Source organism: Dendrobates tinctorius, unplaced genomic scaffold, assembly GCF_039654945.1.
Source record: "Dendrobates tinctorius isolate UK_male_01 unplaced genomic scaffold, ASM3965494v1 ptg000036l, whole genome shotgun sequence".
Lineage (NCBI taxonomy): Eukaryota > Metazoa > Chordata > Amphibia > Anura > Dendrobatidae > Dendrobates > Dendrobates tinctorius.
The window spans coordinates 23,031,481-23,046,194 of record NW_027361704.1 but is presented as its reverse complement, the minus strand read 5'-3'; the positions used below and the strand labels follow the sequence as shown (position 1 = coordinate 23,046,194).

At 44.3% G+C, this 14,714-nt stretch overlaps 1 protein-coding gene across 3 annotated transcripts in view; it reads left to right on the top strand.

Moving 5' to 3' along the window:
* The window catches only part of FBXW11 (F-box and WD repeat domain containing 11), a 108,116-nt gene that overhangs the window by 73,767 nt on the left and 19,635 nt on the right, over positions 1 to 14,714 (top strand). For all 3 annotated transcript variants that reach the window (XM_073573750.1, XM_073573749.1, XM_073573751.1), the window contains 3 exons: positions 3,468 to 3,586; positions 5,088 to 5,337; positions 7,622 to 7,740. In XM_073573750.1, the coding sequence (XP_073429851.1) occupies positions 3,468 to 3,586; positions 5,088 to 5,337; positions 7,622 to 7,740 (488 nt within the window). The remainder of the gene's footprint in view (positions 1 to 3,467; positions 3,587 to 5,087; positions 5,338 to 7,621; positions 7,741 to 14,714) is intronic.

Sequence of the window (14,714 nt, the reverse complement as noted above, 5' to 3'; positions counted from 1 at the left end):
CTCTGGTCATTCACTCTCTACGTAACCAATCGTGCTATATTGCGTTATATTTTCAGGACAGTCTTTGCTGCATGGGCGTCCCATTGCGGTGTGCCCTTGTAGCTCATTATTCTGATTATTGCCTCAGCATTTGTCCTCCAAGCAGTGCATTGTGCTTTATAGTGCTGCATAGTTTGGGCACACATCTTCTGTGCAAGCGCTTCATTAGCCATTGCCAGGTATATTAGGTCTTACTTAATGTGGCCCATTTTATTTATGCGGCATTGTTTAGCGCATGTGCTGTCTGGCTTATGGTTTTGGCCCATTTCTGCCATATAGCGCTTTTCATGGTTTTTTTTGTGGCCTTTTTACCATTGTTTAGCGCATGTGCTGTCTGGCTTCTGTCCCTGGTTTATTTCTGCCATATAGCGCTTTTCATGATAAGCTTTTATATAGCTACCTTTTGGCGCACATTATTTATTTCTTTTCCTTTTTACCATCATCTGTTTATGCACATATATATAATTTTTTTGGTGCACATTAATCACTTGTATATAGGTATATATATTAGTTTCTCACTAATCCTGGGTGTGTGTGTGTGTGTATATGTATGTATGTGTGTGTATATATATATATATATATATATATATATATATATATATATATATATATATATATATATATATATATCATTTTTCACTATTGACCTTTATATTTTATTTTTGGTTTTATTGTGCCTACCATGTTTCTTGGTTGCTATATATAGGGATCATTATATATGACTCATTTAACACTTTCTATTCTATAGTGGTGATATTATTATAAGTACAGACACTTAACCATTTATGTATTATGCGTTTTTTTTGCCATTTTTTTATACGTTTTTTCATATATTGCCGTTGTTGTTGTCTGGCCATAATTTTAATAAGGGCTTATTTTATATATATATTTTGCCTCTATTTTAGTGTTTATATATACATTCCCATTATTCTGGTTCTCTTTGTTACATCAGCAGTTGTTTTTTTCATACATACCGGATGGTCTGCCATCCATTCTTTGGAAGAAACACATTGGTCAATTATTAATTTATTAATTTTTAATTTTTATTTGGCTGTATAATTATCTATATTATATATTTTTGTTGTTTCTTTTTTGTTTTTTTCTTATTCTTCTGTATGGGCACACGTCGGGGCTCGGAAGGGAAGTAGTGACGTTTTGGAATGCAGACTTTGATGGAATGGTCTGCGGGTGTCATGTGCGTTTGGAGAGCCCCTGATGTACCTAAACTATTGAAACTCCACACAAGTGACCCCATTTTGGAAACTAGACCCCCCACGGAACTTATCTAGATGTGTGGTGAGCACTTTGAACCCCCAAGTGATTCACAGAAGTTTATAACACCTGGGCGTGAAAATAAAAAAATCATTTTTTTCCACAAAAATGATATTTTTGCCCCCAGTTTTTTATTTTCCTAAGGGTAACAGGAGAAATTGGACCCCAAAAGTTGTTTTGCAATTTGTCCTGAGTAGGCTGATACCCTATATGTGGGGGTAAAACACTGTTTGGGCGCATGGCAGAGCTTGGAAGGGAAGGAGCACCATTTGACTTTTTCAGCGCACAATTGGCCGGAATTGAGATCTGACGCCATGTTGCATTTGCGCTGCTGTGGGGGGCTCAGGGAAGCACGAAGGGAGCCCCCTCCCTGCTGATGCTTCCCTTTAACCCCCGGTACACCGCGATCGTGTTTGATCGCGGTGTGCAAGGGGTTAACGTGTCGGGGGCGGTCCGTGACCGCCCCTGACACATTGTGCCGGGTGTCAGCTGTGATAATCAGCCGACACCCGGCCGCGATCAGCGGCGCTCACCACGTGAGCGCCGCTGATCTCACTAGACGTACTATTCCGTCCTTGGGACTTAGGTCCCAGGTCACATGGACGGAATAGTACGTCCAATGTAGGTAAGGGGAGACTATCACCAGAAAAACCACTATTAACCTGCAGATGTGGGGTTAATAGTGCTACTAACCTGCCCGCACATAGCCGAACTCTGTGGGGAGAAGATGAACTTTTTTCCCCCCAGCAGCGGTCGGGTTTGTCACGGGGGGCATAGCCGGCCCTGGTTCTGTCACTGCTCGGAGTATGCAGAGCACATCTGTAACTGAACTCCGGCACTGACAGCCACACCAATGCATAACCAGTGTCAGGACGTGGGATGTGGTTATAGCTGCTTCTCTCTATACTCAGAACAGTAACTGAACCATTGCTGGCCACCCCTGTGTCTGAAACCGGAACGCTGCTAGGGGAAATTAAGTTAATTTTCTCTCTGCAGCGGTTGGCTATGTGCGGGCGCCAGGCAGGTTAATAACGCTATTATCCTGCAGATTAACCCCTTATCTGCAAATTAATATTGTGGTTTTTTTTGGTCACAGGTTCCCTTTAACAGCAGCATCTGGGACTGCCATAAGTAAAGCTGTAGGAAGTCTGTTAGGATCTGTGACAGATATAATGGGGAGGTACAAGGGGTACTCCCTCTATACATCCATCAGTGGTCTCCTCCCTTCCCCTTAGACCCCTCTTCTCACACCTGTTTCTTGTGTCCATATGTGGTCCGTTTAAGGAACGCAAATACGGATACAAGCACACCCATTGTATGTATTCAACGGTGGTGCGCACATGTCAGGTTTGTCACACGGACCATGTGTCCATAGGAAAAACCCACAGACATGTCAGGTTCTTTACGCACATCGCGGGAAAAATGCATGCCGCACAGGTACACAATGATGACATCCTTGTCATCAGCATGTAAGCCATAATCATCAAGATTACAGAAATAAACACTTGAAATAGATCACTCTGTGTGTAATGACTATATAATATGAGTATCATATTTTGTATTGAGGAACTGAAATAAATTTGATGATATTCTAATTTTGTGAGATGCACGTGTGTGTGTGTGTGTTTCCTCCTCTATCAAAGTATAACATTTTGTAAACATTGTAAAGGAAACCTGTCATGTGTAAAAATTAATAAATGGCTTATCATACATTAGCGCTCACTTTCTGCTGAGTGATGACTGAAGCCAAGCCAGCCCACCCCTATGATTGAAAGTTCAAGGCTGCTGAAGTTCATGGTGTCGCATTCCCACCAATCGGATATTGATGGCCTAACTTTAGAATAGGCCATCAATAAAAAATAACAAAAAGGCTAGCAGCTAAACTCTGAAATTATTAAAGCATAATGTTGATGTGTTCGGTATTTATTATTTTCAAAGAGAAGTACGTTGTAAATAAAGAGGTCTGTTCGGTTGTCTTTGGCTTCTATTGTTTCAAATAGAAATAAACATTTAATTTTTGTTTTGACGGGACAGAAAAATGGCCTGTCACTGAGCATATTCTGTTATAGATTAGTTCCTTACAAATTACTTACTGTGCAAAAAAGAGAGTAAAAAAATTGTAGATCCATTTTTTTTTTTTTAAATGTTTTTCATAGATATGGGACAAAACCTCCTTGGAGTGTCTAAAAATCCTAACAGGACATACTGGGTCAGTCCTGTGTTTACAGTACGACGAAAGAGTCATAGTTACTGGTTCTTCAGACTCCACTGTCAGGTATGTTCTGGTGTTCAATAATCACAAAATCTGCTCAAATCTTGTTTACTGATCTGTCCTCATTATGGGATCAAATTGCACCTTATACCAATAATAATTTATGGATATGAGTGGGAGAAGCTACACAATGAAGAACTGTCAAGGCTTTTGTTTTTTTGCATTGTATGACAAGACAATTACTGATATGGCTGAATGGAAGCTCAGTGGTTGGCTTTGTTGCTTAGAAGCTTTGGGGTCCAGGGTTTAAATCCCACCAGGGACAATGTCTTCAGGGACTTTAACTCCTTTAACGTCTAAGGCTGTGTTCACATGTGGCGTTTTTGCTCTGCTTTTTTAATATAAATTTTAAGCTGCGGTTTACAGGACTAGCAAAAGCTATGAGATTTCAGAAACCTCATGCACACAATTTTTTTTCTCCTGATCTCACTAATTTCCGCGTTTTTGCACCCATAGAAAGCAATGAGTAAGTGTAAAAATGCACATGTCAAGTTTTGCTGCATTTGTGGTGCAGAAAACTCAAGAAGTTGCATCATGTTTTTTTTTTTTTGGGGGGGGGTGTCCCTAAATTGTCAGCATGCCCAAGAGGCAAATGTCCCTGATTAAAAAATGCAGCAAAAAAAGTAGTAAAATCTACTTTTTGTGCAGGTTTTGCCTGCAGAAATAAATGCAGCAAGAACGCAACTTGTGAACATAACCGTCCAAGACATCCTGTTGCACATCACTTTAGGCTAGGTTCACATTTGCGTTCCTCAGAGCTGTGGAGGGCTGCGTAGTTCCTCCGTGAAGCTCCGCCCACTGCCGCACCTCCTCTGGTCAGCTCTGCCTACATCTGCATGCGGCCTGCGTACCTATCTATAAGATTGGGTACGCAGGCCGTGCGGATGTATGCAGATGCGTCTGCACGTGTCGTTTTGACGATGCGGCGAACGCATCATGTTGCAATTTTTGTTCGCTGCATCGTCAAAATGACACATCCGCACGACCTGCGTACTCAATGTAAAAGATAGGTACGCAGGCTGCATGCAGATGTAGGCAGAGCTGACCGGAGGAGGTGCGGCAGTGGGCGGAACTTCACGGAGGAACTCTGCAGCTCTGAGGAACGCAAATGTGAACCTAGCCTTAGAGAGCACGAGGATGGGGTTTGTTCTCAATGGGTCGCCCTGCTCTGGTCCCTGGGTCGCCCTGCTCTGGTCCCTGGGTCGCCCTGCTCTGGTCCCTGGGTCGCCCTGCTCTGGTCCCTGGGTCGCCCTGCTCTTGAATATCTATACTAAAATATATTTCCTACTCTGGAAATCTTCTTTAATGCTCACAAGAATTATGTTTATGGTTATTAATATTTTGAACATTTTTATTTTTCGTCTTTTTAATACCATGAGGTCTTGGTGTGCTGCTTTAAGAAGTGGTTGGAAAATATTTAGCAGCGATTAAAAGCTGATGACTTACTATTTAGTAGGCTGTTATAGTTCCTTTTTTATTTGATTTAAGTTTTTCTTTGTTGTAGAGTTTGGGATGTGAAAAGTGGGGAGGTGCTAAACACACTCATTCATCACAATGAAGCAGTACTTCATCTTCGATTCTGCAATGGTTTGATGGTGACCTGTTCTAAGGACCGATCTATCGCTGTCTGGGATATGGCATCTCCTACAGATATCACACTGAGGCGTGTTCTGGTTGGCCATCGCGCTGCAGTTAATGTGGTTGATTTTGATGATAAATATATTGTATCAGCGTCTGGAGATAGGACAATTAAGGTGAGTGGAATAATTTGCTTGAGAACCCTGCAAAAGGCTGAGATCTGTGATGTGTCTACCTAGAACTGAACTCAAATGTCATATTACCATATGTAAGACCTGTAAAAATGGCAACTTGTTTCACCTGTTTCTCAGATTTGCCATATCACCACAATTGGGAAGGAATATTTTCCTGTCCCAATTACCTAGCCAAAAGTGACTCTTAAACCTGGCAATTATTTGCCTAAAGCACTTTACAGCCATGGAGGTGTCTGCTGCCAGACATGATCTTATGTAGATAAAACTCACAAACAAGAAGATTAAATCTTCATCTATACAGAGAACAGACAGCGCTGCCATATTCTATGGCTAAAGCTCATATGACCAAAGCACCTTCATTGTTTTAAGAACAAAAAATTTAGGAATGCATATATTTTGCAATGCAGAAAGATTGAGATTTTACTTGGTGTATTAGATATGGTTTTTGTGAATCTGATTTGGAATAATCCCATTTAAATTTTCATCACCAAAAGACATAGATGGGGGGTCATGAAAGGGATCACGACATGCCAGTATATGATCAACTGAGAAAACTTAAAAAGGAAAACTAAAATTTAAACATAAATTGGGTCCTCTTTTTTTCCTGAGCACATAAACATTGTGGAGGGAAGGGTAAACTGGATCCTCCCCAGCCCGAATCTCATGTACAGTAATAGGTCAGGGCTTTTTTTTTTTTTTTTTTTTTCAGCTGAGATTCTCAGAGCACAGAATCATCACTGTAGTTGTGACCCCGCCCAATATACTGAAGGTTTTTGGGTCTGTTCAAACAAACGTAGAAAAAAAATCATTCAGGGTATGAGCCAGAAAAGTGGGATGATTATTCTCGTGTGTCATTTTTGCGCAGTCTGGATACAATTTTTTTTTTTTTTTTTTTACAGCAGCATCTATTAATCCTTTACAAGACCATTTACAGCTTCCTTTGTTATAGAACTGCAATGTATTCATAAAAATCTGATTATACACAGTGTCTGTATGGCATCCGTTTTGTTTTGGGTTTTTTTTCTCGCACCCATCTTAAATGGGTGAGGTGAGTGTCATCTGATTTATGAAAGAAACTACTACAAATTGCAATTTCCCCATTCACATGTAGATTTGGTTAGTGGAAAAAGAAATCACTCATCTACGCTGTCCGATTAAATGACATTAGTCCGAGCGCTGTCAGTTTTTTTCCAAGGACAGCCCTCGGGACTGAAATTGTGGTCCCGTGAATGATCTCTAAGGCTGAGATTCTCGTGGAGAGTACAGAATAGCCACCTTAGTCGTGACCCTGCTAAACATGTTGGATTAAAATGAGAGCTGCAGTTATGTGGCAGCTCACACGTCCAACTCTTTGGCCTCTACCTGATGGTTTATATGCTAATTTTTCTGGATCTTTTGTAAGTACAATAAAACACCTTGCTGAAGAAAGCCCAGTATTGCTGTGCTTCACTGTTGGGCTTTTTGGTCTATGCTGTCTGAATCCTAATCTCTTTAGTGAAAGTCTGTGCAGCGTAGTATAATATTTTTTTCAGTACAGTGTGTCACGTAAAAATAAGCCCTCTCACAGCTTTGTAAAGAAAAATTACAGCTTTTACAATATGGCGACATTCATAAATATTTTATTTTTTTTTTTAGAAATTTTATTTTATTGCAAACAAAGTGCTAAGCTATGTATACATTATACATATTTGGCATCGGTGTCTGTATTGTCCCAAGCTGTAACATGAGCATGCTTTTTATCCCAGGCAGGGATCACCATTAACAAAACTGTGCCAGAATTGCTATTCTATATTTTGTGAGGCAAGGAAATATAGAACAAAAAGCCACTTATAACCCAAAATGGCATCAATAAAAGCTACAGAAGATATATACAATGTTGGCCTAGGTGGTATATATGGACTCTGCACATAATAAACTTATTTTATGGAGGTGTGCAGTTTCATTTTCCGCTTGGGTCACACTTTTTGCCATTAAATCATTTTTGTTCCTTTTTTTTTTTTTTTTTTTTTTTTTACCAAAAAATTCACTATGTGCTTTTAGTGCTCATTGATATGTTGGCAATGCTAGATGTCTACTTCTAGAAAATATATAAGTGCCTACCAGATATGCAAAATGTCAGGAAATGCCTGGCAGTGAAGGGGTTAGTCGTGATATCCCAAATATCCTCTTACTTTGAGCCTTTTTCTCATACTAGTAGTCTTCTATGTAAAGTATGATGGTGAGGTTTTTGTGTTCTACTTCTCTTCTTTCCTCTCCTTTATTCCAGGTTTGGAGCACTAGTACTTGTGAGTTTGTTCGGACACTAAATGGGCACAAACGTGGGATTGCTTGTCTACAGTATCGGGATCGTTTAGTTGTAAGTGGCTCTTCGGATAATACCATAAGGTAAGCTGTTGGATATATTTTTATAAGTAAACACACATTTAAAAGTAAATTACGTAAACGAACATCATGGCTCCTATGCCCACAGGATCGCCGTGTCCGCTCGATCGCTGCAGGGAGCTCGGCTTAAGTGAAAGCTGGTCCTCTGCTGTCGCTGCCAGGAGTGGTGCCCACAATGCCTCAAGCCTTTGATTTAGAAGGCAGAGTGCAAGAGGGGGCTCCCTCTTCCTTCGGATATGGGTCATTGTGAGGGGCCCGATTGTTGCCACAGCAACCCACAGGTCCTCATTACCTCATGTTGTCTTGTCAGCGATCGGCAAGCCTGTCAGTGCAGCACTAACCAGTATAATATATTGCAATGCAGTATACCAGCGATCAAACTAAAAAAAGTTAGTCTCATTGAGGGACTAAGTAAAAAAGTTTTTAAAAGAAATTACTGATCAACTTTCAACCCTTCTAACTCCCTAACAAAAAAAAAGTATAAAAAAAATTATGCTGATGTAAAGTAGACATGTGGTAGCTGTTATTTATGTATTTTTTGTGAAATAACTCAGGTTTAAGGGCATAAGAATTCAAAGTTTAAAAATTTTCACAAATGCAAAAAATGTCAACCTAAATTTCCAACCAATGAGCTACAATGTGTCTGAAAAAAATCGTCTCAGAATCAATGGGATTCGTTGTAGTGTTCCAAAGTTATTACTACATAAAGTGACACTGGTCAGAATAGTAAAATTTGGCCTGGTCAGGAAGGTGAAAATAGGCTGGATGGTGAAGGGGTTACAGGGAACCTGTCGAGTAAAATAAAATAACACTATTAACCTGCAGATATTGTGTTAAAGTGAACCTGTCGGCTGTTCTGGCCGCTATAAGATGCGGCCGCTGTCTTTCAGGGCTTATATACAGCATTCTATAATGCTGTAGATAAGCCCCCTGTCCGATCTGAAAGATAATAAAAAGTTTTATTATACTCACCCGGGCAGGGGAGGGGGGGTCCAGTCTGGTGCTACACTACAGGGGCAGTTTGCAGTTTACACTCGGCAACATTCATTGCTGCTTGTTTCTGGAAAATACCCATGGAGTCAAAATCGTCATTACACCTGTAGATAAATTCCCCAAGGGGTATAGTTTCCCAAATGGTGTCACTTGAGGGCGGTTTCTGCTCTTCTAGCAATTAGGGGCTCTGTATATGGAGTCCGCAAAGTCTTCTAGGAAAATCTGCGCTCCAGGAGGCAAATAGCGCTCTGTTCCTCCCGAGTCTCTCCGTATGGCTAAGGTAGTGCTGTACAGCCACATATGGGGTATTGCCACGTTAAGGAGAAATTGTGGGACAAATTTTGAGGTCATTTTTACCCACTTGTGTGAAAATGTAAAATCTGGAGCTAAAACAAAATTTTGGTGGTAAAAATGTTTTTATCCTGCCCAATGTTATAAAATTCTGTGACACACCCGTGGTGTCAGTATGATCACTGCACCCCTAGTTGAATTCATTGAGAGGTGTAGTTTGTAAAATATGGTCATTTATGGAGAGTTCTGCTGTTCTGGCACTTCATGGGCTCTCCCAGTTGGTACTGCAAACTATAACAGTAAAATGTGGCGCTCCTTGCCTTCTGAGCTTTGCACTGTGCCTGGAAAATATTTCCCGATTTACATGTAGGGTATTGGCACACCCAGGAAAAAATGGACCTCAGTTTGTTGTAAAACAAAAAAAAAAAAATTCCTATTAGCCTTTGAAAAATTAAAAACTTAGAGCTAAAACAACATTTTAGTGGTGAAAATGTAATTTATTCTTCACTGCTCAGTGGTATAAAATTCTGTGAGGCATATGTGGTGTCAATATGATCACTGCACCCCTAGATGAATTCATTGGGGAGTGTAGTTTGTAAAATGAGTTTACATATTGGGGTTTCTGTTGTTCTGGCACCTCAGGAGCTCTGCCAATGTGACATGGCACCCTCAAATCATTCCAGCAAAATCTCAACTCCAATATGGCGCCTCTTCCCTTCTGCGCTTTGCACTGTGCCTCAAAAGTAGTATTCCCTGACATTTGGGGTATCTGCGTACTCAGGAGAAATTGCACAACAAATTGTATGGTGCAATTTCTCCTGTTACCCTTATGAAAATGCAATATTTTGTGCTGAAAACTGAGGGGTCTAGTTTCCAAAATGGGGTCACTTGTGGGGGATTTTCACTGTTTAGGCACATCAGGGGCTTTCCAAATGCAACATGGCGTCCACCAATTGTTCCAGTAAATTTTGCCTTCAAAAAGTCAAATGGCGCTTCCGAGCTCTCCCATGCGCCCAAACAGTGGTTTACCCCCACATATGGGGTATCGGCATGCTCAGGAGAAATTACACAACGAATTTTGGGGTCCATTTTTTTCCTGTTATCCTTGTAAAAATAAAAAATTTAATCTGAAGTCAATTTTTTGTAAAAGAAAGTTAAATATTTTTTCTCCTTCGCCTCATTGGGGGACACATACTGTGGGTGTATGTTTCTGCAGCTTGGAGGCTGACACTAAGTGAAGAAAAGGTTGGCTCCTCCTCCGCCATATACACCCTCGCCCCCATTGCGGGCAGAAATCGTTTTTTTGCTTAGTGTCCTTTGGAGGCACACACGTCTGTTTTTCTCCAGACTTCTTTTTATTTTCCTTTTTTCCACGAAGATGAGACAAGGGGCAACGGATCCTATTGAAAGGGTCCGATTTCCCCAAACCAACAACGGCCGAGCACGTGTGAGTATCGCCTCCACGTATCCTTTCCCGCACCGTGGGACATATCTGGGCCTTTTTCCCCAGACTTTTTTTTTTTTTTTTTCTATGAAGATAAGATAGGGGCAACGGATCCTATTGAAAGGGTCCGATTTCCCCAAACCATCAATGGGCGAGCACGTGCGAGTGTCCCTCCACGTATCCTCGAGCGACGTGGGACATGATGCCGGACTTAGCCCTGACCACCCCTAGGTATTGAAACCATGGGCTGTACAGAGGCACAAGACAGTCCGAGCGGCCCCCACTGCTCCACCAACGCAAAACAGCGGTGCTGCAAGGTGGCGGACGGTCCCTCTCCTCACCCCCTGAAGGGGTTAGATGGAGCTAGGGTGCCTGCACCGTCCTATGGTTTGAGGCTCCCCTCACATACCTGAGCAAGAAGCTGAAGAGGATAGTTAGAAGAAGATGGCTTGGGCTTCTGGGCTCTGCGTGCCTGCTCCCATCAGGTGTGCAATTGCTAGCAGCTTAAAGCTCCGGGACCGGAATGGAGACCAGCGGGCAAATCAACAGGTGGAGCCCTTAGCCGGCGGGCACGCTGTGGGTAGTGCACACCAGTTTTCGGTGCCATGGAAGGTCCACGCCCCCCCCCCGTTGTGGGCAGTGGGTGAATTGAGGCCGCGGCCGGAAGTCCCGCTGCTAGGCCGCGAAGCTGGAAGTACCTCCCTGGAGCGGTCCATATACTGGCAGGCCCGCCCCACAGCTGGGGCGTGCAATTTTGAGGTGAAGAGGCGTCCAGGACGCGTGGGGGCACAGGATTGGGGTAAGTGCTGCGGAAGGCCACGCTATAGGAAAGACTAGGTGCTACACCCGGATACTCCAGGGTCACGTGAAACAGTGGACAGCCTCTTAGAAGCCGTCAATCAGACCTTGGGGATTGGGGATGATCCCTCAACGGCTACGGGGCATAAGGTGGCGTTGAAGCGAGTGAAGCGGAAACTTAGAATTTTTTGCCACTCATCCTGAGTTTGAGGACATAGTGTAGCGACACAGGAAACGACCGGACAGGCGTTTCTCGGGTCAAAAGGGTACTCGAAGCAAGGTATCCATTTGCCCTGGACCTTCATAGAAAATGGACGCAATCTCCGATGGTGGATCCACCGGTTTCGTGCCTAGCCACTATAACCCTGTTACCTGTACCTAGTGGTTCCTCTATTAAGGATCCCACGGATCACCTCATGGAGAGCTTGGCTCGCTCAGTATAGGAGGCGTCAGGATCAGCGCTCTCTCCCTCGTTCGCAGCAACTTGGGAACAGGGTCGTGCAGGGGCAAGATCTACCTGCAGAGATATCGGAGATCGCGATGGCCGGAGACTACATAATCATTGCATCTGTGGATGCAGCCAATTGCACGGCACTTGCTGCCGCCAACGCAATTTTCTATCAGAAGAGCTCTATGGTTAAGGACATGGCGGGCTGATTCTACACCCAAAAAGTCCTTGACTTCCCTGCCTTATCAGTACGGCCGTCTATTTGGATAAAAGTTAGATCAACTTATCTCCAACTCCACAGGAGGAAAGAGCGGTTTTCTCCCTCAACAAAAGGTTAAACTGCCTTTTTGCCACCCGTTTCTGGCACGTTTCTGGGCCGTTTGCAACCCCAGGTGGACCACAGCGGCCAATTTGCCGCTTCAAGCCGCCCCAACCAGGATAGGGAGTGGCAGGTCTCTTATAGAACCAACGTATTGGGGAGAATGCGTGCTCAGCAGCTCAGATCAAGGGGATCCAGATCCCAAAGATAGTCAGCCAAATGACTCAAGGCGTTTGCCAGACAACACCAGCAAGGAGGGGCCTCTGGTTTCGCCATGTCTCGTTCAGGGTCGCACGCGACACATTGGTAAAGGAGTTGGTGGCCTCTGGTTACAAAATTAAGATTTGTCAGATACCCTCCAAGACGTTTTTTTTTTCTTATCTTCCCAGGGTGGATACCCAGACAATATCTCTGTTAGGAGCCATCGAATCGCTCCAGCACAACGGGGTCATTGTTCCCGTGCCAGAGCACAAAAGGGCTCGGGGTGTTTACTCCAACCTGTTTAAGGTTCCCGAAAAGGATGGGCCTGGCGGACTGGTTTTTGGACCTGAGGTTTCTGAACAGATCCATCAGGATCAGACTTTTTCCGGATGGAGTCTCTCCATTCAGACATATCGGCCATGAAGCAGGGAGAATACTTGGTCTCGATCGAAATCCAGGATGCTTATCTGCATTCCCATTGGTCCTCCTCATCAAAGGTTTCTAAGTTTCGCCATCAACGGTCGTCATTTTCAGTTGGGCAGCAGACTTTCTCAGCCAGCAGGGTCTTGCGTCCGGAGAGGGGTCATTGTATTCCGAGGTCTTCCAGCAGAGTTGTCAACTGTGAAGAACTCCAGATGTGGACCTGATGGCTTCCAGAGGAACGCCAAGGTGCCCACATATGTTGCGTGGGCAGGGACCCGCAGGCAATCACTGTGGGTGCATTGGTTCTCCTATGGAACCAATTCTGCCTCCCTTATTTATTTCCCCCGCTGCCACTACTTCCGAGAGTCATCAAAGGGATAAGGACGAAAGGGGTTCCGGCTATTCTGCTGGCCCCAGACTGGCCCCGTCGAGCGGGGTACGCAGATTTAATGCAGCTACTCACCGACGTCTCTTGGCGTCTACCAGAGCGCCCAGATCTACTTTCTCAAGAGCCGATTTGCCACCCGAACTCGGGGGCCTTGTGTTTGACGGCATGGCTGTTGAATCTTGGATTCTAACCCAGGTGGGGTTTGGGCGCGAGGTGGTCGCTACAATGGTTAGCGCCCGGAAGCCTGCCTCGGCACGTATTTAGGATCACACCTGGAAGGTGTTCTTTGCTTAGTGTCGGGGCCGTGGTAGTTTTCCACTGCAATTCTCTATCCCCAACATCTTGGTCTTTCTCTGGACTGGCATAGACTCAGGGTTAGCCCCAAGCTCCCTCAGGAGACAATTATCGGCTCTGTCCGTCCTGTTCCAGCACAAAATTGCTACCAATTTGCAGGCGAAGACTTTCATCCAGGGAGTCTCCCACTTGGTACTTCCCTATAAGGCGCCTATGGACTCCTGGTACCTTAACCTGGTCCTAAGTGTTCTGCAGGAACCTCCTTTTGAACCACTACAAGATGTCTCTTTGCGGTACCTTTCCTGGAAAGGGGGTTCCTAGTGGCCATAACTTCCATCAGGCGGGTCTCTGAGCTGGTGGCCCTGTCCGGCCGAGCCCCGTTTCTCATTTTCCATAAGGATAAGGTGGTGCTCAGACCAGCCCCTCCGTTTCTGCCGAAGGTCGTTTCCTCAATTCACATTAATGAGGATGTTGTCTTGCCCTCTTTTTGTCCAGCAACGGTATACCCGTATGGAAAAGGCTCTTCACACGTTAGATGTGGTAAGAGCCCTCCGGAGGTACGTGTCGAGGACGGCACCTTTTCGTCAGGCGGATACGCTGTTCGTGCTCCCCGAAGGGCGCAGGAAGGGACTCGCTGCATCGAAATCGACCATAGCCAGATGGATTCATTTGACTATTCAGGAGTCCTACCACATTGGAGGCGTGCCAATTCCAGCAGGGATCAGAGCGCATTCTACTCGGGCAGTGGGCGCCTCTTGGGTGCTTCAGCACTTGGCTTCGACGAAACAGGTTTGCAAGGCAGCAACCTGGTCCAGTCTGCACACATTTGCCAAACATTATAATATCCATACTCAGGCCTCAGCGGATGCGAGCCTGGGTAGAAGGATTCTCCAAGCAGCAGTGGCGGAGGTGTGTGTAGCTTGGATTGGTGAGTCAATCTCCCACCCAGGGACTGCTTTAGGACGTCCCACAGTATCTGTGTCCCCCAATGAGGCGAAAGAGAAACATGGATTTTTGTGATAAACTCTCCGTAAAATCCTTTTCTCCGAGACGCTCATTGGGGGACACAGCACCCACCCTGATGGCCAAGTTGGCTTCTGTTTTGTTTAATTAATGCACATTTATTTATGTGATATGAGGGTGGTCTTTTTCTGGACATGTGGTACCTGTATTAAGGCTGATTTTGTTGTCCTCCTACTGCTTTGGCACCAAACTGATTTCTGCCCGCAATGGGGGCGAGGGTGTATACGGCGGAGGAGGAGCTAACCTCTTTTTTTCACTTAGTGTCAGCCTCCAAGCGGCAGAAGCATACACCCACAGTATCTGTGACCCCCCAATGAGCGTCTCGGAGAAAAGGATTTTACCGTGAGTTTATCAC